Here is a 23,646-nt window from a genome sequence, read left to right as displayed (position 1 = left end):
CACATGTCAGTGAAGTGATCCCTATTTAGGCTTTAAAGAGCCTGGATAACTATGTTTCCCCCTTTTATAACCATTGCTCCGTGTATATTGCCTTACTCTTTGGATTGCCACAAAGCAACCAGCGAGATTGGAGAAAGGTTGAGAAGACATTGTGAGAGGAAACGATAGCGTTGTGAAAACGAGACGGACTGTGAATGGACAGAAGCAGAAATGCTCCTACACCACCACATAATTATTATGTGGACAGTGATTCCGAGTAGGCCGTTCCTATCGAATAAATGTTCAAGGGTTTTCTTTTGTAATTTTGTTTCCCTTATAAAAAATCATAATGCTGTGCGATGAAGCGCCCAGTTTATGACTGGCAGCTGCGTTTAAACAGGGAGCCCTTCACAGACAACTTTAACACGTCCAACGTTGTTGGGCGCACATGGCTAGTAGAAAATATAAATAGATAGCAAGGTCTGGATGTATATACTGTATGTAGTCTTAGAAAGCTGGACTAAAATTAGCAACAGTGTCAAAAGAGTTTATTGTCCTGTGTGGTTTTAAGAGTCAGCAGTGAGATGATGAATGAATTGTGTCCTTCAACATTCAGAAAGAATAGTACCTCTGTCTTTGATGTCACTCTTTGGGCTCTCAGGCAGCCATTATTTACAGTATGTTAAACATTCATGTGGGGTTCTGCACCTCATTATGTTGCAAACAGATGATTATTTGCTATCTAGCTATTCTGGTAATGGAAAGGTCTGCCTAAAAGCTTTGATCCTAGTACTTTATCTGTACAATTTCTTGCTGTCTACCGTTCTTCAATTTCTCTGTCAAAATGAATAAATGAACAACCATTCTTACATATTTGAACTCACCTGAACAAGTAATTCATCATTTATATAAACCTGGTTATTTTATTCAGGGTTGCAATGCGCAAGTCTGTTCTAGAAGCATTAAAGCATTAGATAATTCTAAACGTTTAGACAAGGACAAGCCATTCATAACAAAAAAGCTTATTTGGTCCATGCACTTCATTCTTTCAAAATAATATGACATTTAGTTTTGAAGGTCCCTAAAGTCCCACTGTCTGCAACAGTACTTGGTAACTTATTCCATCTGCTTATGGTTCCCTGTGAGAAGATAAACTTCCTAATGTTTGACACATTTACTGTTAAAAAGTTTCCAGCTATAACCCGTGTTCTTGTTGAACTCATTTTAAAGTAACAATCTTGATCCACTGTACTAATCTATACTAATAAAAGGCAAAGCCCTCACTCACTCACTCATCACTAATTCTCCAACTTCCTGTGTAGGTAGAAGGTTGAAATTTGGCAGGCTCATTCCTTACAGCTTACTTACAAAAGTTAAGCAGGTTTCATTTAGAAATTCTACGCGTAACGGTCATAACGGTCAACAAAGTCCACCATGTTGAACTTTCTTATTCATGTCCCCATCTTCATGAAATTTGGTAGGCGGCTTTCCTGCTCTAACCGAAACCAATGTACGTACTTGTTTTGGTGGTATGATGCCACTTTCAGCCGCCATATTGAACTTTCCAACATCATTAATTCACCAGCTTCCCGTGTAGGTAGAAGGCTGAAATTTGGTACTTATTTCGGTGGTATGATGCCACTGTCGGCCACCATATTGAACTTTTCAATGGTCTTTGTTACTTATGGGCCCATCTTCAAAAAATTTAGTACGCGGGTTCCCAACGCTAACTGAATTCTACTTACGTACATATATACGTCCATAGCCTGCAGCTCGGTCACCGTGTGAGGCGCCGTTGGGTCCCCCATCCCAACGCCTCACACGTTGTTGGCTGCCTGCCTATATAAGGCCATCCGTCGCTCCAGTCTCTACATTCCCTTCCTTGCTTCGCCACGGGAATCACGTCTCCCTTCTGATAACTACAGCCTTTTTATTTAATCCACGGCTTCTCTGCTGTTTTATTGTTCATTTATTATGATTATAGTTATTGTGTAGGTATTTTAGACTTACTTTACATTGTTCAGGTACCCATTTCCTTTATCATTCCAACCATACCCCCATTAACATGTCTATCGAGGTGATCACCATTGATCAAAGAACTGTCACTTACCGAGTGGTTTCCATGCCCGGAGATGGCACCTACCTTTTCCATTCTCTTTGTTACATATTGCACGGCCATATCAGGCTCACTCTTGATATCCGGAGGAACATTGTGTCTTATGTATTGAATGACTGGGACAAGTTCAAGGTGTGGACTGATGACGGTACAGGAGATAATTATACTACACAGGAGCACTATAAGAGTGAAATGCTTAAGTCCTTCACCTATGCATCTGCATGTGAGTTGATGGCTGCCGCTGAATTGTTCGGTTGTCGCTTTCAAGTGTACCGAAATGGCCAAATATTTTACACCCTTCGACAACCGCCAATGCCTCTTAAACATCTTAGATTGACAGGTGATGATTTCAGTAGTGGACACTTTGATGTTTATGAATGTTTAAACTCTTAAAAGCTTGATGTGAAGTTATCGATGAAACCGGTTGTATACTTACAACGCTTGACAGATGCCGAATGTCTCTTCAACACAAGTCCTACAAATACTGTCATAATTGAAACAAACCATGAAACTCAAACCGATTATAACAGCAGCAATCCAAGCTGTGAGATTTGAAACAAGATTACTGTTCACATGGCCAACTGTACGTTGCATGCTCAAGAGTAAGCTCAGCGCACAGCTTGGTCATATTACAACCGGAGGGCCGAACTCACAATGTGATATACAAAGAGATCCTTAACAAATAATTATTGGTATATTTTCCCCCAGTTTAAAAAGGTTTAATTTTCTTCATAATAATAATTTTAAGGCAGTACTTTGCCGCTGCAAAGCGTGGGTAATTTGCTAGTTCCTTTAATAATTTTAAACATTTCAATCATGTCACCTCTTAATCTCCTTTTGTTTAAACTGAAAAGGCTCAGTTGTTTTAATGTTTCCTCATGACTCCTCCCCTGAATCCTGGAATCATAGTTGCTCTTCTCTGGACTTTTTCTAGTGCTTCTATGTCTCTTTTGTAGCCTAGAGACCAAGAATATACACAGTACTCCAGGTGAGTTCGAAACAGCGTGTTATAGAGCTTGAGCAAATCATCCTTTGAATTGAACTCTATCATTATGCTATATACCATAGCATTGTTAGCCTTCTTAATGGCTTCTGAACACTGTCTAGAAATTGAAAGTGATGAGTCCACTGCGACTCCTAAGTCCTTCTCATAAGGTGTTCTTTCAATTTTCAGACTTACCATTGTGTATTCAAATCTAACATTTTTACTTCCTGCACATAATACTTTGTTTATTTACATTAAAATTCAGCTGCCACAAGCCTGCTCAAGATTGTATGCTGTCCAAGTCCCTTTGTAATGAGTGGACTGTTTCTAGATTATCTGCCAATCCAAATAACTCAGTGTCACTTGCAAACTTAACCAAGCTTGTATTACTCCTATCCAAACCATCTTAATATAAATTAAAAATTGCGATGGGCCCCTCTGGGACACCTGGTTCAACATCATCCATCTCTGATAAGGTTCATAGGATCATCACACTCTGCTTCCTGTGTTTTAATCAGTTCTGCATGTGATAAAGTAGGAGCAAACATTGGGTAGGGCGCTAGTCTGGTGGAGAGGTCACATCGCAATCACATGTTGGATAAATTCAGATAAAGCTTCCAACATTAGAGGGCGATAACAATTTTCAAGCACATTTCAGGCTTCATTTTTTTCTTTGTTCGTAGTTGTTCGCGGAGCATTGTGGGAAAGCAGTTTCAAAACAAAAAGCTGTACGAAGAGCATTGCATATGTGTATAGAAATCCGGAAACATTTCCAAAAAGACGCCTAGGGGCTGTGGATTTCCTGGACGATCACGGACCGTCGCATCCTCTGTGGACATTTAGTTTGATAACCTTTGTTTGTAGATTACGGCTTTCTATTTAAAGTTGTTATGTTTCGTTGAACCTTCTGTCCCGCACATAGAAATAAGTAAAGAATACAAGTGCTGAAGCTTTGTTCGAATCATTTGTTTTATATATATTTTACATTTATCTGTATGCAACATGCTATCTGAGTGAAAGACAACCTGCACCCCGTGCTTTTCTTATCAGCAGCTTCTCAGTAGGGTGGCAGGAATGGCTTCCGCCGGAGCGGAGAAGTGCTCCAAAAAGAAAACGGAGAAGAAGTTTGCGGCGAAAGAGGAGGCGAAGCTGCTTGCGAGCTTCATGGGCGTCATGAACAACTTGCGGAAGCAGGTGAGCGTGGATGTGCTTGGCGGAGGCTTCTGCGGCTGGAGGGGGCCTGCGCTCCATGAGAGACGCCGGGGCCGCTTGGCGAGGACGAGGAAAGGAAAGCGCTGCTGCTTCGTGTTAGGATCTGGAAAACTGGCGTGCAGATTTGCAATGCGATATTAGTTGGCAAGGGAATGTTTGTGCAAGCGTCGTTTAACTCCTTTTTTTTTGTCTTATTTTTCGAAGTAACTTTGCATCGTTGCCCAGGACATGTACTTAACGGTTGGTTCTCTTCGTTTATGTAATATGTCTAACGATTTTATCCATAACCACTTAATACACTCATTCGGTCCAGCTGTTCATTTCTGCAGTAAGAGCGTTGCCGGGACACATGAGATAATCAGAGTAACGAGTTTAAATGCATTGGCCAGACAATCGTTGGTTAAACAGTTCAGCAGATTCTCCAGTAGGTAGGTACAGTAACTGTAGACTAGCGCGAGGAGAAAGTGGCATGTTTTTCATTTTCAAAGTTAATTTTAAGGTTATAGAAGATGTGAAACCGTGTCTACAATACAATCCTAAACGATTAATTTGTATGTAGTTTTTATATACGACAGTTAAAAGAATCACGTATGAACTCTATGAAATCACTTTTTTTTTTGTCCAGTGCCTCCTGAATGCCTAGTACAAGAAAACCCTCACATATGACATTGTTTGACTCATGTTTATGTGTAGTTATGCAGACATTCAAGATTTTTGGTATACCCCCTATATTTGGCCCACTAGACCCCAACAAAATCATTCAGGCTATTTTTGGACCATAGTTTGTGTAGGAAATTAGTGTTATGATAAAGAGTAAACCAATCGGTGTCTTTAACAAAAATACGTAGAAGAATATGTGTATGCCATATCAACCAGCCCTACTAATGTATCATGTGCTTTTGCCTTATTTTTAATTAACGACTTGTTAACATTCAGACACATTGTTTCTTTTTTTTTTTTTTTTGGAAAGTTAAAAACAGAGAAATATTGATCTGCTCTGGTCCCACAAAACATATGGATGGTGCTCTCAGAACAAAAAAAGAAAATTGGTAGTTTTGGAAACGTCTAGTGTGGCAAAATGAGAGCACCAAGAAGCCACAAAACTAAGCAACGTGTTTCAACAAATAGCAGAAATTGTCTTCTAATTAAGAATCAGAAGGCAGGCAGCGTGCATAATCAAAGCTGATTGATATTGTTAAAGTTTGTATTTCAAACCCAGACGTTGTGTGTTCAGATCCTGCTATTGCTCCTGTGTGACAATGAGCCAGTCACTTCACCTGCCCATGCTCTAATTGGAAAAGCAAAAGAAATGCGATCAGTTATATCTCAAATGTTATCAGTCGCCTTGGATAAAGGCATCAGCCAAATAATTAAATGTAACTAACAGCAACTCAAATTCAGAACCTTGAGTTAGCTAAATGTCTGTTAGGTTATTTTGCATCTCTTTATTGTTTGGCTGCTGGTTAAAGAGAAAATAATTAAGGGTTCTGTATTTTAAATAATATGTAATAAAGGAAATTTGTTGTGATCTACTGTCATTTCTTAATAGATCCATTTAAAAAATAGCAGTAGTATTGTCACATATATAGAGTATAGTTAAGTTCCTACTTAATTTCTGAACAACATGTGACACACTGCCACCATGATATACAAGAATATTACAGGTAACTTCATTCAATGGAGTAAAAAAAAAAAACAAATCGGCTTACCTGATATACTCCTTATCCCCGTATTAGCACATGTCCGCAACCTCCTCCTCCTCTTGGTCAGTACACATTTAATGTTTGTAAAGCATGGAATAGACATTTAATTGACTTATTGCGCTATATTGGATCTATATCTAAAGCTACAGTATTAGGCGGGTTGCAGTTACATTATAACCTGATTTCTTTACATGTACACTGTTGCCAGATTACTGTAATACATTTCTATTCAATAAAGCTGTAAAACTGAGTGCTAATTAGGTGAACAAATTAATTTTGTCCTGACTTATCTAAAATATTAATCTAACTCAACCTGGACCAAATATGAACTGAGGCATGAACAACCTTATTAGGGAAAAAGAATATAGCTAGCCATTATTATATTCGACAATCACCTAATTTCTTAAAAGAGCAATACACTATAGTTATCAGTATACTGTAGTTGTAAATCCACTCAAAAAGGGCAAAAAAACAAGTCTCCATAACACTGTTTTTCTGAAGGAATTCATTGTATGGCAGATAACAGCTTTTTAATGAAAGTGACTGTAATGGAAGTCTGTAACAGCGATCACTTTACTGGAATCTTCTGGCTTAGTGTGCAAGTAGAACAAAGTATGTGCACATTTGTTACGTTTTTGGCAAGTAGAAGACTTTATGTACAAGTTTGTTAATGTTTTTGCAATTGTTTGTTTTCACTTCAAACTTCTATGAAGGAGTCCCTTGCAGGAGTTGTTGCTCATGGGAGCTAATAGCAGAGAGACTGGAATGTCCAATTGCGCTTTCAAATCGAACTTTTGGGGTTCTTGAGCTGCATACTGTATAGTGTGGGACTGAGTTTGCTATATCTTGGCAAAAAAAAAAGTCATAACTGTTAAAAAATATATTGTTAGAAGAGGATGAGTCTACAAATTTGTGGATTAAATTATATACAGCCTCTCTGGTGTCCAATTATTCTTTTTTACTGTTAGTAATGTTTTTCTCAGCCGCATACTTTATAAAATATGGCAATTTGTTGGTTCTTGTGGAACATAATATTGAAAAATAGAACTTTTGAGGATGACACAGTTTTTTTATCCAAATGTAGTTATAATAACTAGGTCAAGTTAGAATGTTTTTGTCTTGAAAAGGTCAATTTGAAAAACTGACATCAGATTATAAGCATAAAAGAAACAACTAGTAAATTGCACATCTGTGTAGCAAGGTAAACCGTTTCAAGTGCAAAATGCATGGCCATTTGAACCAGTTATTTCATAATAGTCCTATAAATGTGTTCCATTTTCTCCAGTGAGTCATCTTTCAATCCATTTCTGAACCCCACTTCACTATATGGTTGTGGAGAGTTGTAACCAACGCTGGCATCACTGGGCTTCATTGAGTACCAGTCCAACTTACGACATGCTCATACACAGACAGCACACACCCTTATGACCTCTGGCACTCAACCAAATTTGAATCGGCAGCCTGCCTTCAGACATGTCTTGATTCACGTATCTTGAGAAAGTGGGATAAAAGAGTACCTAGAAAAAACTCTTGTGAACACACAAACAGTGACCAGGCTAGCTGGCCAGTAGCTAAGCCCAGATCCATAGTTCTGTGAAAGGAACACTAACTTACTGATAATGAGTTACAGGTCAAATATAAAGGGCATTTTTCAATTTCAGTTTGCTTGTTGGCATAGCAAAACTCACAACATTCAGGGTTACTATGGCTGTCATTCATTGGCTTACTATGTTCTAAAAATGGCTGACTTTCCCCTCTCTCGCGTGCTGTTCAATATAAAAGGACATTTTTCGCTTGTAGGTATTTAGATGCTTCTCAAAGTAGATCGGATGCTGGTTGTCTTTAACACGCTTCATAAGACTTGAGAAAGTTTGAGTTGTTTTCTGTGCTATGATGCAGTATATCATATTACATAAGATTAAAACAGAAATCTACTTAATCTAGGTGCCAGTTTCAGCTCTTTTATATTATTGGATGCTGTATCCAACCAAAGTCTGGGCCATTTTTCTTAAATGAACAGGTTTCCAATCTGGATTCAAGTTCCTGGCATCAGCAGCCTAAACAAAATGAGAGTTTTGAAAGGAATGTTTTTGAAGTAACATCACTGTAGATATTGCTAATGTATACCTTTTGCAAATATACTCATAGATAAGTCCTTGGATTGAACATCTAAAGGCGTGCTGGAGCAGGTACATTTCAGTTCTATTTTTTGAGTGACATATCATAATAAAACTTGCAGATGGCGAAGAATAGTAAAATAAAAAGGATGGGTGTCACTGAAACAGGTGAGTGAATAAATGAAAGAGAGGGAATTGTTGATGATAACTGTCTCCTCTTTTTCTTTTGTAACTGTAATTTACTGTATTTTAAGTATTTGTTTTCCAAAGAGAAAAGTAACAAAATGTTCATGCTTTGTTACAAAATGCATTCTCAGTCTATAAAGTAATAAATTAATGGTAAAATCTCTCTTATATCGAGATTCCTCCATTTTCTCTCCTTTATTTCTGTAGAAGACGCTCTGCGATGTCATCTTAGTAGTATCTGAGAGAATGATCCCTGCTCACAGAATTGTCCTTGCAGCAGCCAGCCAGTTTTTTAATTTAATGTTCACATGTAAGTATTAATAAATGAATGCATTTTCTGAGTACATTTTATATGCAAATTTATGCTTCAAAAATTAATTGAAGAATGATTTTTTTTGTATTATAGTATTATCATTCTTCTATTTTGATAGTTATATTTGCAGACACAAGCAATAGGTGTTTTCTGCTGTCACCATAGTATTAAATTGAATGCCAACAATATTATATTTCAGTCCTAAAACTACATAGTGCATATGTAAGCTTAATAAATCAGTTCCTTTTTGTTATGCTCATCAAGCCTGACTGTGTAAAAATAGGAAGAAGCACTTTAGGTATCTCCTGCAGCTACTTTGACCGAGCTGTGGTTCTGAGAAACAGTGATAGGAATTATAATTTAGTCTTTAAGTTTCATGTTGGCTAAAGTCCTGCACGTGAAGCTACCTGTATAAACTCCATTTCACTTAGTGTTGTAATGGGATAAGCAGGATTGGAAGCAAGGTGACAGTAGGGACATATAGATTACCTTCAACTTCAGACTGAAGTGCTAAAGCAAAAAAGAAATAGTCAAAGAGGAAAGACGAGGAAGTGCTGTAGTAGTAGTAATGGTAGTATTGTGACGGGTACAGAGTATTTTTATGTTCTTACTCTAGCACCATGAAACCAAGAATACATTAAAATACATAACTGCATGATATTAAATAGAAATCATATCAGCTTATAAAAGAAGAATACAAACATGCATAACAATATAAGAAAAGAAAACAAATCCTGCTGCCCCACTTGTGTTATTTATCAGCTAGAGTGGTTTTTCTACTTTTCTACCTCCCAATGTCAATAAAGTAGACTACCCTGCCCCACTAGCAAAAGCACAGCTAAATTCCTTTATTATTAATTTAGACTAGATTTTTCTTATTTCAGAGGTTCATGTGAAGAGGGTGTCAACTTAGGGGTTTAATTGAAAGGTTAAGCAAGGTTATATATGTTAAATACAGGTCTGTGAGGCAATGGCCTGCAACAGGTAACCGGACCTGTTGAAGTCTCAACCCCAGTTGCTAGGACCATAGATCTGGAATTGCAGAGTGAAAGTTAAGGGCAAAATTGCCTCCGTATCTCTCACCTCTTAGCCTGGAAAAGGGTGACAGATGATTTGAGTATTCCTACAGGCCTGGATCTAGACACCAGATTTGCTTAACCTTATCCATTTTATTATACTGTCTCTTACTTACTGCCAGAGTGTCTTCATTCATCCCACATTTCATTTATGGAATCCGTAGCCTAATTCTTCAAAAGCTGACTTTGGCAGTGTATTTTACAATCCTATTGCTGAGAAAAATCAAGCACTGGAGATATAATCTCCAAAGAATAATATAACAAACTCCTTACATATGCTGTGCCGTGCAGTGCATGGAGTTGTACACACTAGTTATGATGAAAGTGTTTGAGAGTAGCATTGCAACATACTCCATAGACTATTCTAGATAGTTTGGGCCACCTTTAGCTTTCTTATCACCTTAAGTAAATGCACAAATTATAATCAAGTTCCAAGATTTGGATTTAGTGTTACTCTTTGAAACTTGATTTTATGTTTCTTGGGGATCACCTCCTCCACACTGATCCTCAACCTTGAACCCCAAAACAATGCTTCAGAATGAGGTTTACTAATGATGCAACCATAATAGGCCTGAACACCAACTATAATAACATTAGTGGTGCTACAACAGTAAACTCTGTTTATGTCTGCAAACCTGTGGGTAGACCATCTTAACATCTGCCTCAGTAAGAATACTGTTGAGGGGGTCAGCAGAGTTATATTTTTTGGAGTCACTATCACTAATGACACAACATGAGCACAGTATACTTCAGCTCTCATTATAAAGGCCTAACAAATCCTTTAGTTTCTCTGACATCTGAGGCAAATCTGGGTATCATTGCTTTATGTTGGCGTGCAACAGAATTCATAATAGTAATGTGCAGTCTTAGATAGGCAAATAATATTACTGAAGACCCCATGCTTCTTTCACAGTCACTTCTCTACCTCCTCTGATCTGTAATCTAGATTTAAGAACATTTTTTATCCTTATGCTGTTTTATATGTATTTACTCCAATGTTATAATCATTGTCTGTTGTATATATTATACTGTTCTCAATGGGAATGTAGAACTCGGTGTATTTTTATACATAACAGTAAATTTGAAATTGAATTTCAATTTGTTATGCAAAAGTTGAATGATTTAGATTTTGTTTATCCGTATAAAAATGTTAGAGATCATGTATGGAACTCTTCATAGTAACAGAATGATACTGAAACTAGAAAACATTTTAAATATTGTAGCTTGTTTATCATAATAAAAAATGACTTACTTTGAAGTGCAATATAGATTGTTCTTTAGTACATTTTCTTCTTGGTCCATGTGCAGATGTCAAGTTTACACTGTGTTTCACCACAAAATGACAGTTTTTCAATCTTGATTTACAGAGGTGTTTAATTTCTGTGTATGTTTTCATATTTTGCAGCAAATATGCTGGAGTCAAAAGCATATGAGGTGGAATTAAAAGATGCAGAACCTGATATCATCGAGTTACTAGTGGAGTTTGCATACACTGCAAGGTACACTTCCTACATTTTGCTTTGATAAACTTTGCTTTGATTTTAGAAACTTTGTTATCTTTGTTTATAGCGGCTTTACCTAATCTTTTATTTTTAATATTGGATTTTTTTTTTGTTAGAAATATTTAGTTGACCTTTTAAGATTCTGCAATTTGAGTTAGGCTTCTGAAACAACTTTACAATTTTCTCAGAATTATGTGGTTCACTAAATTAATTCAGTTAATTTACATTAAACCTAGTTCACTTCACAATAATTATAAGTTCAGTATTAACAATAAAATGCAACATAAATGTGAACATAAACAGAGGAAACTGAATTTAAAAAATATGCTCAGGTGTTCCAAAATATGCCTTGTATCAAATGGTCTGCTTATTAATATCATAAAGCTATCTTTCACATTGATGTACTTCATAGTAAATCTAAATATAACATCTCAGACTACAGTTTAGTGCTTTATAAGACAGGATCCAGCCCTTAAAGAGTACCTATCTATAACAGAATATCATTTATTTTGTTGGGTTATTTTCTGAATGTTTTGTGAATTTTTGCCATGTAGGTTTGGTTCTTGCCTTCTAATTGATGCTGTCATGGATGGATGCTGACCACTACAAATCATTCCAAACAACTATTAACATACACTCTGATGCCAGTTTCACAAAATTAAGCATTATAGTAAATTTTGACATTGTGTGTTTTACAGGATTTCTGTGAATAGCAACAATGTTCAGTCATTACTAGATGCTGCAAACCAGTATCAGATTGAACCTGTAAAAAAGATGTGTGTTGACTTCCTTAAGGAGCAAGTGGATGCATCTAATTGTCTTGGTAAGATATACATTTGCCAGTTTTTTTCCATATATAGTTTTTGTAAATTAGACAGATAAGACTTAGTATTCCCCTTTTATTTTATTTTTTAATAATTTAAATAATATTAGTTTCCCTGTTAATGGTTTGAAATATAAAAAAAGTGAAAGAGAGAGTGTAATTTAAAAGCAGTGTTTTAATATTTTTTGTTCATTGAAGGTATCAGTGTCCTGGCAGAGTGTCTTGATTGTCCAGAGCTGAAAGCCACTGCTGATGATTTTATATACCAACATTTCACGGAGGTCTATAAAACTGATGAATTCCTTCAGCTGGATGTGAAGAGAGTCACACAGCTGTTAAATCAGGATACCTTGACTGTGCGAGCAGAGGATCAGGTAATTTGAAAAATTAAAAACTGCCCCTTTCAAAGGCCCAAAGTGGCAGAAATGTTTTGGGCACAGCTGTCAACATGTTGTGGGAATTCAGGTGATGGAAGTGGCCAGTTGTAACATCTGCTCTGGCATAGGATGACTCTTTGAAAGTGCAAGGAGAATGGGACGTTAAGTGCCAACAGCACCATACTGCCAGCCTGCTACTGTCACTAAGGTATACCAAGAAATGACAGTTACAGTGCAAGTTAAGAAAGTTGCTAATCTCAGCAGTGGCTCATGGATGAAAGTCTCTTGGCAGTGTGTGTTAACAATGAGCCTCAGAGGTATGATTAAACAATATAAGCTGCTTGTCAATGCATGCAAGGGAAAAGTATGTAGCTACATATACTACTGCACCACAGGTAGGATTCCACACGGTGCAAGTGACAGTAGCTGGTAGATTTAACAGTGATTTAATGTGTACATTATTGTGTTCTGGTAGTTTGCACTTTCAGTGCAGAAATAGCAAATGGTTGGTTCCATGTAGCTCTTCAGGGCTCTGTCAAATTACTGTGCTAATTGCAAGGCAATATCCATTGTCATTTTGTTATGATTTTGTAATTGTTTTGGTCTGCATAGAAAATGTGCAGGCTATGAAATATACATTTTGTGAAAGGTAGTATACAAATCAATAACTTTTACAATTATGAGATGGAAGATTTCCAAGTTAGGTTAATTTGCTGCATAAGCACCCTGTAATGATGTACTTGTTTTGTATCTGCATATTTCATTAGTATCAGGTTTAGAGATATCATGAGTTTGATACTAGAAAATTCTTGTAGCCCAGTATGGAAAGCATAGGAAATGTTAAAATGAGAACCTGGTCTCTGATGATGTTACCATCACTAAACACCACCACTTGCAGAATGGAAGAAACCACCAGCTAGTATTACATACTGTGCAGCAAGCAGAAGTTCATAATGTTAGAAGGTGAGACCTCTGCATTAAGGTGAATTCACAGCTGTGTTCAAAGGACCATCACAGGACCTTCTTATCATTGTGATGTGGAGTGTTACCCTGCTAAACAAGCCAATTTACTTAGAGATACATGGCTGTCATAAAGATCTGAACCTGATAGATAACAATATTTAGATATACTGTGTCATTTTAGTTGTTTCTGTTCCATGGGCACCCAAATCATTTCACAGCCACCCCCATGCTGAATTTTTGAACATCCAGCGGAGTGGATCCATGGAGTAATTGGAATTTCACCATACCGTGGTTCCATCAATAGAAATAAGCAAAAACCTTTGATAGAACAGACCAGGCACTGTTTTTCCAGTCACCCAGTATCTGTGTTCTTTAGCCAATACAATCTACACCTGTTTGTTTCTTGTTGATAGGAATGAAACATGGTGTGATCTTAGGCTGCCCTACCATATCGATGATGATCTCAACAATTTGTGCAGTGTCATTTTTCATCTTTTAGAAGCAAGTTGAATTCAGATGTCAGTTAGGCTAAAACCATGCATTAAATAGCACAGTCAACTTATATAAAGATGTCATTGAATGGTCGGTAATGTAGGAAAGTGCACTTGTTTCTCAGTATTTGTGTCCCTATGTATATAACACCAGTTTCAATGAGAAAAGACAATTCATTAGAACAGAGCTTGTTGCATCCTATGCATGTAATGTTTCCAAAATGTTGTTTATTTGAAGTTTGAAAGTTTACAAGGTGCTGCTTTAAACTACACTACTTTGGTAATTTGCCCCATATACAGTATCTACAGTTCTGTTTGTAAACTAAATGGTATTTCTTCTACAATCCTTTTGTTTTTGCATAAATTATTTTTTTTTTCATTCAATGCAAGTATTAATTGTATTTCTTAATTAATCATTTGGCTTTAATATTTAATAAAGATGAAACATAAAAAAGAAAGTAAATTAAAAAAAAAAAAAGTTAAAAACCTTACAAAATTCCCACACACTGTGCCATGTTTTATATATGCAGAATCTTAGTTATTTGTATATTTTTTTCACATCTGTAAATTGACCTATTGCATGATTTTTTTCTTGCGTCATTAATAAGGAATGCAATCCTGTCCGTGAAATAATTCAAAACCATAAAAACAAATAAGCCTCCAAACAGTTTTATGTATGTAAAGAGTAGTTTTAATTTTATGGTGCATTCCTGTTTATTCTTTGAATGTCCTTCTTGTTCCCCAAGGTATATGATGCAGCAGTTAGGTGGCTTAAATATGATGAGCCAAACCGGCAACAATACATGGTGGACATCCTGGCCAAAGTCCGCTTTCCTCTTGTGTCAAAGAACTTCCTGAGCAAAACAGTGCAAGCTGAACCTTTGATTCAGGACAACCCAGAGTGCCTCAAGATGGTTATCAGTATGTTATTTTTTAAAAATATTCTCACATGTTTTGCTAGAATGCTGTACTATATCTGCCGTATTTGAAATTGCAAATACGTTGAATTTCCTTCTTTTTATATATTTTAGGGAAAAGAGCTAAAGGCAGTGAATACAATGACTTATTTTGCTGTGTTGTCTATTACAAATATTCTTTTAAAAAGACACATCTAAGATTATAGAGATTTCATTTTTAAGTGTTTATTGTTGTTCTAAAACTAAATTAAATACTTTTAAACAAAAATTGCTGACTATGGATTCTCCAATGCTAGTAGTGTGTTTTGAAATAAGGTTGATAAAAATCTTTGATCTATTATATCTGACTTTCTCTAAACATATGAAGCCTCAATGTATCTTTATTCTGCTTTCAAGGCATGTTAAGACAGCAGACCCTTTATTTAGTTTTATTGCTAATGTCATATCTGGCCATAACACTTCGAAATATTAAAAATAAAATGAAAAAGTTATCAGTACAATGAAACATTTTTTTTAATTATGCTTTTTAATTTCTTTTGAAGTTACACTTTTTTGTTTCACAGAACATGGACAATAGTAAATGTTCATTGTATTGTCAAAAGATCTATTGATAGGATTTTGTTTTCTTACAAATACATCTTGTTTCCTAAGGGAAGTAGTATAACAAAAGGGGCTATGAACCTAGCTCATATCTTGCATTCAATCATGTTTTTCCTACTCTGGTCATTGTTGAAGAAAAAGTAAAGGGAATAGTGTATGGCATTGAAGCTGAAATAAATAAGAATCTTAGAAATTTTATAGACAAGATTATGTAGGCTGTCAAGCTCATTTGCAATGTGCATATTTGTTGGCAGCAACCTGTGGATCTGAGTAAAAATTGTTTTGTGGTATATGTGCCTTTTTCTATACATGAATTGTGTTTTTTTTTTAGTGTTTTAATGTTGTGTACCATCAGGTGGGATGCGGTATCATCTTCTTTCTCCTGAGGACCGTGAGGAGCTTGGAGAGAGCAGCAGACCGAGGCGTAAAAAGCATGACTACCGTATTGCGCTGTTTGGGGGGTCCCAGCCACAGTCTTGCCGCTACTTTAACCCAAAGGTAGAGTATATACAGTTGATTATTTACCACAGTCACTGTAGAGTAAGATTGAATCAGAGGTGATTAGTGAAACAAGCAACATCTTTATACTTTTAACCATAATGTATATTCCAAACAAGTGTGTCCTGTTTAATCAGTTTTCTGGTTTCTGACAATGTTATTCTTAGATTAATTTTTTATGAAAAAATGTATTTGGAAGAAAATACATCATCAGAACTCAGTTCTGTAAAATACTTGAATTTAAACTCAGTGAGTAAATGTCTGAAAAATGATAATCAATTAGACTAGACAAACCATTAAAAAAAAGAAAAATATAAACAAAAATGCGAAAAAAGTTTCCCTTATACTGTATGAACAAATCTTAAAAGCGGTTGATTGCTAAATGACATATTCTTATGTCTATGCCTGCATGACAACCCTATCATATATTTTAACCTTCAGGTTTGTTAAAAAAAATACAAAGTACATTAAGAGTTTATATAACTTCTGCTACTACTGCTAAGCAATAATCAAATCAAAATTTTAAGTACTTTTGTTTTTGGTTTTTTATTTTATTGCAGGATTATAGCTGGACAGATATACGCTGCCCATTTGAAAAACGCAGAGATGCAGCCTCTGTCTTTTGGGACAATGTTGTTTACATTCTGGGTGGATCACAACTTTTCCCTATCAAACGCATGGATTGTTACAATGTGGTTAAGGACAGTTGGTATTCTAAACTTGGTCCACCTACACCTAGAGACAGCCTGGCAGCCTGTGCAGCAGAAGGCAAAATCTATACTTCTGGAGGTTCAGAAGTTGGTATGGATAGTCTCTTAAAATAATTTTATGCAAATCTAAAATTGCTCCTAATTCAGCATCCCAATAAAACTAATGTCATATAGTTTTGCAATCCATAGTATGGAATACATAAAATAAGTTGTTACATATCTTGTCTTTTTTGATGTAAATATAAATACTTTAGCTTATTTAGCCTGTGCCAGAAATAACTTTACTTTCGTTGGCAAGACCCAATTTTATATAGAATTTTTTGCCACTTTGTATACACAGACTTTGTTCCTCAGAAACACAGAGCTTTCTGCACTGAATACATAGTAAAGTGAATATAAGACAAAAAGAATATTATAGAAATGGTTCTTTTGCTAAACTCTACAGAAAATGGAAGGGCAATAAAGAAAATGAATTAGGTAAAATCAGTGCCTAATTCCTAGTTTGTCTCTAAGTATACCCTTTTTTCTGTTGTTTTTGGTAAAATAAGGTCTCATTGAGAGTAAAACATGATGCCAAGATAAAAATAATTCAGATCAGTAACTTGAAAGAATATAACATGAATTATTTCTGTATGTAAAACATTTTTGAAAACAATAGTTTAAAAATATTTTGATGCTTTTTGTGTACATAACAAAGTTATCTTTAAAATGTGATTGATTTCATATTTTATTACTCTATAAATCACCAAATATTAAGCTATTGCTAATTTAGTACATTTAACAAATGAGAACAATTTTCAAAATGTTAAAATTAAGTTTAGGTTTATTGACATTTCTAAACAGTAATACATTAATAAACTATTGGGAGTATCAACATGCTTACATACTAACAAGAGAAGAATACATATAATTCTTAAAGTTCAGACTGCGTTAAATGTAATATTTTTGTTACTAAACCAGCTTGCACTGTGTTCCAAATGTAATTATATATTCATTGTCTTAATCCTAAAAATAAAATATAGCACAGTTCATTCCAGTGATGACAAAATGCTGATCTGTTATTTGAAGCTTAACTCAAACCAAGTCTGTATTCTTTTTTTAAGGGAATTCTGCACTTTACCTTTTTGAATGCTATGACACAAGGACTGAAAGCTGGCATGCTAAACCCAGCATGCTAATTCCACGCTGCAGTCATGGTATGGTAGAAGCAAATGGCTTGATCTATGTGTGTGGAGGAAGTCTGGGCAATAATGTGTCAGGAAGAGTCCTTAACTCTTGTGAGGTCTATGACCCTGCAACAGAAATGTAAGTTCTGAGCATCAATTGACTTCACTATAACAGAAATTGCATATTACTGAATATGGCATATATTCATAGGTCAAAAATAATTTTTAATTTGTTTAAAATCTTAATTACTAAATGGATTACCTGGAGAAATATTCAGAAATTTACTTCAGTCTCTTAACTAGATGATGTACACAGGCTGAGGTATTTGTCCATTATGACATCAGACATGACATACATTTTACAGGCTCACCATAATTTTCACAGGGTGTGTACGCTTTCTCCTTAAGGAAAAAATATATTAAGGAGGTTTCTCATTTATTAATGCCCCATTAAAGTTTATATTGCTAAAATATGTTGTTTATATTTAACTTCCTGCCTAGTTATTCAATCCAAAGCATATGTGCTATATAATGCAAATTACAATTTTTTTTTCTTTTCTTTTCATGTTACATCACCCAGCCAATGAGATACAGCAGGACAAAGATATCTGGGTTACTTGTTTTGTTTCATATAATTAAGGGTTACTTAAACGTATTGATTATTATAATTGTAGAGCCGTGCCATGTTCATGCCTACATCAAATTGTGAGCTTCTGGACCCAGACTAATTTACTTATTGCATATTTAAAGAATATACAAATACCAGTGTCATCTGCAACAGAGAAAAGACAATTCTAGGATGCTAGCCTTAGAAGCAGAGTATTAAAGAAAAAGCCATATCTGAAACTGGCAAATTTAAAAGAAAAGGTTAAAATATGGAAAAGAACATAGACATTGAATGAAAGATAACTGAAAAAGTGTATTATGGTCAACATTCTGGAATCTTCTTTTTTCTGTTGTAGAAGACATTTTGCAAGTATTTTAGGAGGAAGCCAACTGACAACCTGTAGGCATATGTTTCTTAAACAACACTCTGATGTACTTATCCTCTTATGCAGTTTTTCCTTTCTCTTGGTTAGATCTAGTCTGCCCTCTTTTCTTAAGTTAGTAACAGGCTCCTTTGTATGAAGTTTTCAGTTTCTTAGTAGTCTGTTGCATGATATAATCTTCATTCTGCAAAAAGAAAAAAAAACACACAATAGACTGATAATGTTTCTTGGGAAATCAGTTTCATTTTGAATACTGTACAGAGCTTTGCTTTTGGAATGCCAGCACCTTGCAACGCAAGTGAACAGAATAACCGGTTTCAGTTGTGCTAATGCAATCACAAAGGCTTCTGTAATAACCAATTGGCATATGTACATGACTAATTAAAAATAAGCTATGGCAGTTTACCATTAAGACACTAAATGAATGGCTGCTGAAAATAGGGCTTTGCAGTCATATATGAATAATAAATTAGTCATTCATTTCAAGCAGCAATAGCTATTAGGGACAGTAGTAATATATTGGCTATATTTTAAAACCAACTGATAAAAATGGATAAAAATGGTATCCATTTCTAGCCAAAGCATGAAAAATTCTGGTTGTGTCCAGATTTTTGACTGGAAGTGTAGTTTTTACATGATCCTACCCTTGTACCTACTATTAGAATCTTCTCTAAAAATCTTGTCACTTTTTTAAACAAATACTTACACTTGGAATCTTCTCAGTGTTTTATTATGTAATAGTTCTTTTAGACTGTAATTTCATTTCAGCAGAATCATTTAATATTGGAATGTGACCTATTTACATTTTGAGTTTTATAATTTGTCAGTTGCATTGTTGTACATGAAAATGTGGTAACATTACTTTTTTGGCCCCTATGTATATGGAGGGATGGGTAAAAGTAACATTGGTAGTGCATAACACAATTATAGTTTTCTGATACAAGAAATACATAAATAGAGTAGAATCTCAGAGTTAACCTGAAAGCCAGTATATGGAAATATAAATATCGAAAACGGACATATATATGATAGACATACTGTGTATATATAATAAATACTCACTTTCTTTCAGATGGACTGAACTATGCCCCATGATTGAAGCAAGAAAGAATCATGGGTTAGTCTTTGTAAATGACAGAATCTATGCAGTTGGTGGACAGAATGGAATGGGTATGTTGTCTTCTGGTTTTGATTGGCCCCTTTACACACCCTTTATTGAAGTGTTTATTAAACCATACTTTTGGAAATCATTACTTCACTCCTCACATTCTATCAATATTGCTGTTTTTGGAGGTCCTACTATTCTTATTTATTCTTGCTGTGCCTGCAGACTACCAATAGAGTGTATTTTTTTTATACCGTATTTACTCGTGTACCACGCGACCTCATGTAAGACCCAAATTTTTACAAAGAAAATCGCGGAAATATTTTTGCCCCATGTACGATGCGCGTTGTGATTGTATAGGAAACGTTTAGAGAGAGAGAGAGAGCGCTGTCGAGTGGGAGTGCGAGTGAGTGAGCGAGCAAGAGAGAGAGAGTGCGAGCGAGCGTGGTACACGCATAAATACAGTATATAAATTATGAATTTTATTCTACAATCATTCTGAATTCAAATGAAATAGAATAAATCATGGATTTTTGGGGTCTGTAATAATCTAACGCCCTGCTTAGAGTTGCTTGCTTCAGGGTACTCAGTGCTGACATGACACACTTTTTATCTACTCATGATCCTGTATGGGAAAGAAAACATTTGGAAAATTAAATGAATGGGTGTAGTTACTACCTTTCATATATTTTCTCTAAATTAATAAGGATTTTAAGAAGTATGTATATCAGTTTGATTACAAAAGAATTTGAGTAAAATAAAACTGACATAAATTTATTTGAAAATGACCTTTGTCAGATATTTTGGTTCTTGCTTCATTACAATGACTTAAGGTGCATATCAATTTTAAGTCTGTCCACTGTCTGTTTATTGCTGCAATCTCAAAAAAGCTAACTCTTTACATACCTTTCTGTTCATTTTACAGGGGGTCTGGACTCTGTAGAATACTATGATATTAAAGTCAATGAATGGAAAATGGTGTCTCCCATGCCATGGAAAGGGGTAACTGTTAAATGTGCTGCTGTTGGATCAGTTATTTATGTTTTGGCAGGATTTCAGGGCGTGGGTCGCCTGGGACATATTTTGGAGTACTATACTGAGACTGATAAATGGGTGGCAAACAACAAGGTGCGGGCATTTCCAGTTACAAGCTGTCTTATATGTGTAGTGGATACCTGTGGAGCAAATGAAGAAACACATGAAACATAACATTAACAGTGATCATCCACAAAGCTCTGCAACAATCATTGCTGCGCCTTTTAAATATAAACTATTATTCATTGCACATGAATTATTAAATATACACAATGGCACCAATTCATACAGAAATGTATTATAGAAGAAACAATTTCAGTGTTTTACTGCCAAAGATGAAACAAGTCCCATGATAATTGTTTTTCATGCAAATGAATACTGAAATATAAAAATACTGTGGGAGGATAAGCTTCATAAAAGATTTTGTTCAGTCACCAGGTCCACCTGGTTTCGTGGATAATTTGTATTAAATCATGAGTTGGCAGGTTGATTCACATTTTGAATAGGTTATTTCTTGTTTGCCCTGTATTTATACAGTCATTAGTTTCTTGGCTGTGCCTCTATTTCACACTAAGAAGGTATATTTCTTTTTAGAGTCATTTTAAAAATGAGAGAAAAATAATACTGTATCACGTACCATAAGTAAAGTATTTAATTTTGCCTCATTCATGTAACTTTAGGACAATGTCCTTTTATTTATGCCATACTTGTAATTTTTTATTTAATATGCGTAATGTGCAGCATGTTAATTCTTCATTTTGCCAAATATTTATAGTATTGTCTCTGCTGATTGAATAATAATGCTTATTAAACAGAGCAGTTTGTTTAAACAATTATGTGCTGGGAAAACCACATTTGCTTTGGCCCTACATCTGTGTTTTAACTCCTGGCATTCTTATACCAAAAGCTCAAAATGGATTCCCAGTCTGTTTTTAGCATTTTTCAAACTCCTGATATTACTTCTGATAATGTTGTAAGCATGAAGTAGAATGAAGGCTGCATAAGTGTAAATTGAGATTTACAAAGTATTATTTAATGGAAGCAGGCATTATAAGGAACATGGAGAGTACTGTAAACAGGTATGGTAAGACCAGAAGTCAATTTTTTACATTAATAAACAAATTGCTTGATGCATTTTGTAATACCAATGCTTCTTAAAAATATTGTAAGCAGAATTTTCTTAGTTTGGTGTTACATAGAAATAATTTTCATGCTGCACTATGTGTAAAATTGTGTATTTATTTACAAGCATAAACTTTTTGTTGTACATATTTTATAGTCCATAGTAGTGTCTAGCAGTTTAGTTTGATGCTCAGAATTCAAAGAATTGTACTATTATAATAATGATTTTTTTCACAATTACTTTTAATTAACTCATTCTATCACATGATGGGCATAAAGTCCTCCTTTATAAAAATGTTGTATAGACAAAAACAAAATCATAGTTATTTAATGCTACTTCTGAGAACTGTAGATTTACCATACTGGTAGCAGTTTTATTCAGTCTGTAGTTGTTTATATTTGATCTAGATTATTGTGAATTTATTAGTTCAGTGATTGTTGCTTTCTGCACCTCTCAGTTATTTAATGCCTTAGTGCTGTTTGTGTTATTTTAGAATTAATACATATTTATCTGCTTGTGCATTAGAAACTAGTAAGCTTCCGAGACACCCCTCATATCTGTTATTACAGTGTGTTTAGAAAACCTGATATGAAAATCCTTAATATTGACATTACATTCTTAGTAAGTATATTAATCCTGCAATTTGTTCTATATCAGAAAAGCCCTAAATGTTAGTTTCTGTAGGCATGTGCCTTGTATTTGTTTAAAGAGACTGTGTGTTTCAGTAAAGTCTTACCTGATGTTGTGTTTTGTTAAATAATGCTTGTGTCATAGCAATGCCAGGAAGTAACTTTCGCTTACAAGCTATTACTGCTATTCGCTGATTAGGTAATAACATTCTTTTCTCCAGTTGGAAACTCAGTGTTGTGTTTTAATGGTTTAGATTAGAAGACTTCAACCGTTTTGCAGAAGAAAAATAAATCATTCTTTAACCACCTGATCTGGACTGGGGAAAAAAACAACTTGTTTTGACTGAATGGCCCAAAAGGGTGGCAGAATTGATGTATACGTTTTATACTGTGTGATTCATTACTGGTTAGCCATGAAATACTTGTTTACAATGTTTGTATTTTTACTGGTTAAACCTGGCTTTTATTTGTGCAATGTGTCTGAATTCTACTAGTGCTTCATTTATTTAAGCAAATGAAATTGTGTTAACAGCGTGTGCAGTGAACTATGATTTGTGATGTGTGATTTTCATTTTGTCTTTTTTATTGCATTTTGTATTACTTGTGCTGAATTTTTGTCATCTGTTTTATATTTACCATTTAATATGTAATTATAATGTTAATTTATTCAAGAACACAGTATGGATGTGTTATCTTTCTCACCCCCACACTGGTTATATTTTGTAGTGTTATTCAAAATGTTTGCTTTGTGTTGTGCTCTCATTCATGGACTAAATTGAATCTGGGTCAATAAACAATGAATCTTTGTAATTTTCCTGGCTTTGGAGCTAACATTCTAAGAAATTCTGAAAGCTGCAAAATATTTTAATACATTTAGGCTGATTTTAAAAACGTGATCATAAGGGAAATGTGGAAATTAAAGGATAAAATATGCATTTACAGAAGAATAAATGATTATGCTAGAAAAATGTGAGGTGGTAGTAGGGAAAAATGAATGAAAAAAACAGCTTGCGGAATCTAGTAAGTGTAAT

At 35.0% G+C, this 23,646-nt stretch overlaps 1 protein-coding gene across 1 annotated transcript; it reads left to right on the top strand.

Annotated features, from left to right (window-relative positions):
• The first annotated feature begins 3,729 nt into the window (after positions 1 to 3,729).
• klhl7 (kelch-like family member 7) lies at positions 3,730 to 23,425 on the top strand. Its single transcript, XM_039736544.1, has 11 exons — positions 3,730 to 4,274; positions 8,506 to 8,608; positions 11,093 to 11,186; positions 11,888 to 12,012; positions 12,211 to 12,386; positions 14,590 to 14,764; positions 15,716 to 15,858; positions 16,419 to 16,659; positions 17,672 to 17,873; positions 19,796 to 19,893; positions 20,754 to 23,425. The coding sequence occupies exons 1-11, from the start codon at positions 4,155 to 4,157 to the stop codon at positions 21,035 to 21,037; spliced, it is 1,761 nt and encodes a 586-aa protein (XP_039592478.1). The 5' UTR covers positions 3,730 to 4,154; the 3' UTR covers positions 21,038 to 23,425.
• Positions 23,426 to 23,646: the final 221 nt, after the last annotated feature.

Source organism: Polypterus senegalus, chromosome 15, assembly GCF_016835505.1.
Source record: "Polypterus senegalus isolate Bchr_013 chromosome 15, ASM1683550v1, whole genome shotgun sequence".
Classification (NCBI taxonomy): domain Eukaryota; kingdom Metazoa; phylum Chordata; class Cladistia; order Polypteriformes; family Polypteridae; genus Polypterus; species Polypterus senegalus.
Note: the sequence above shows the minus strand (reverse complement) of the source record. Positions and strands in the feature narration are given on the sequence as shown.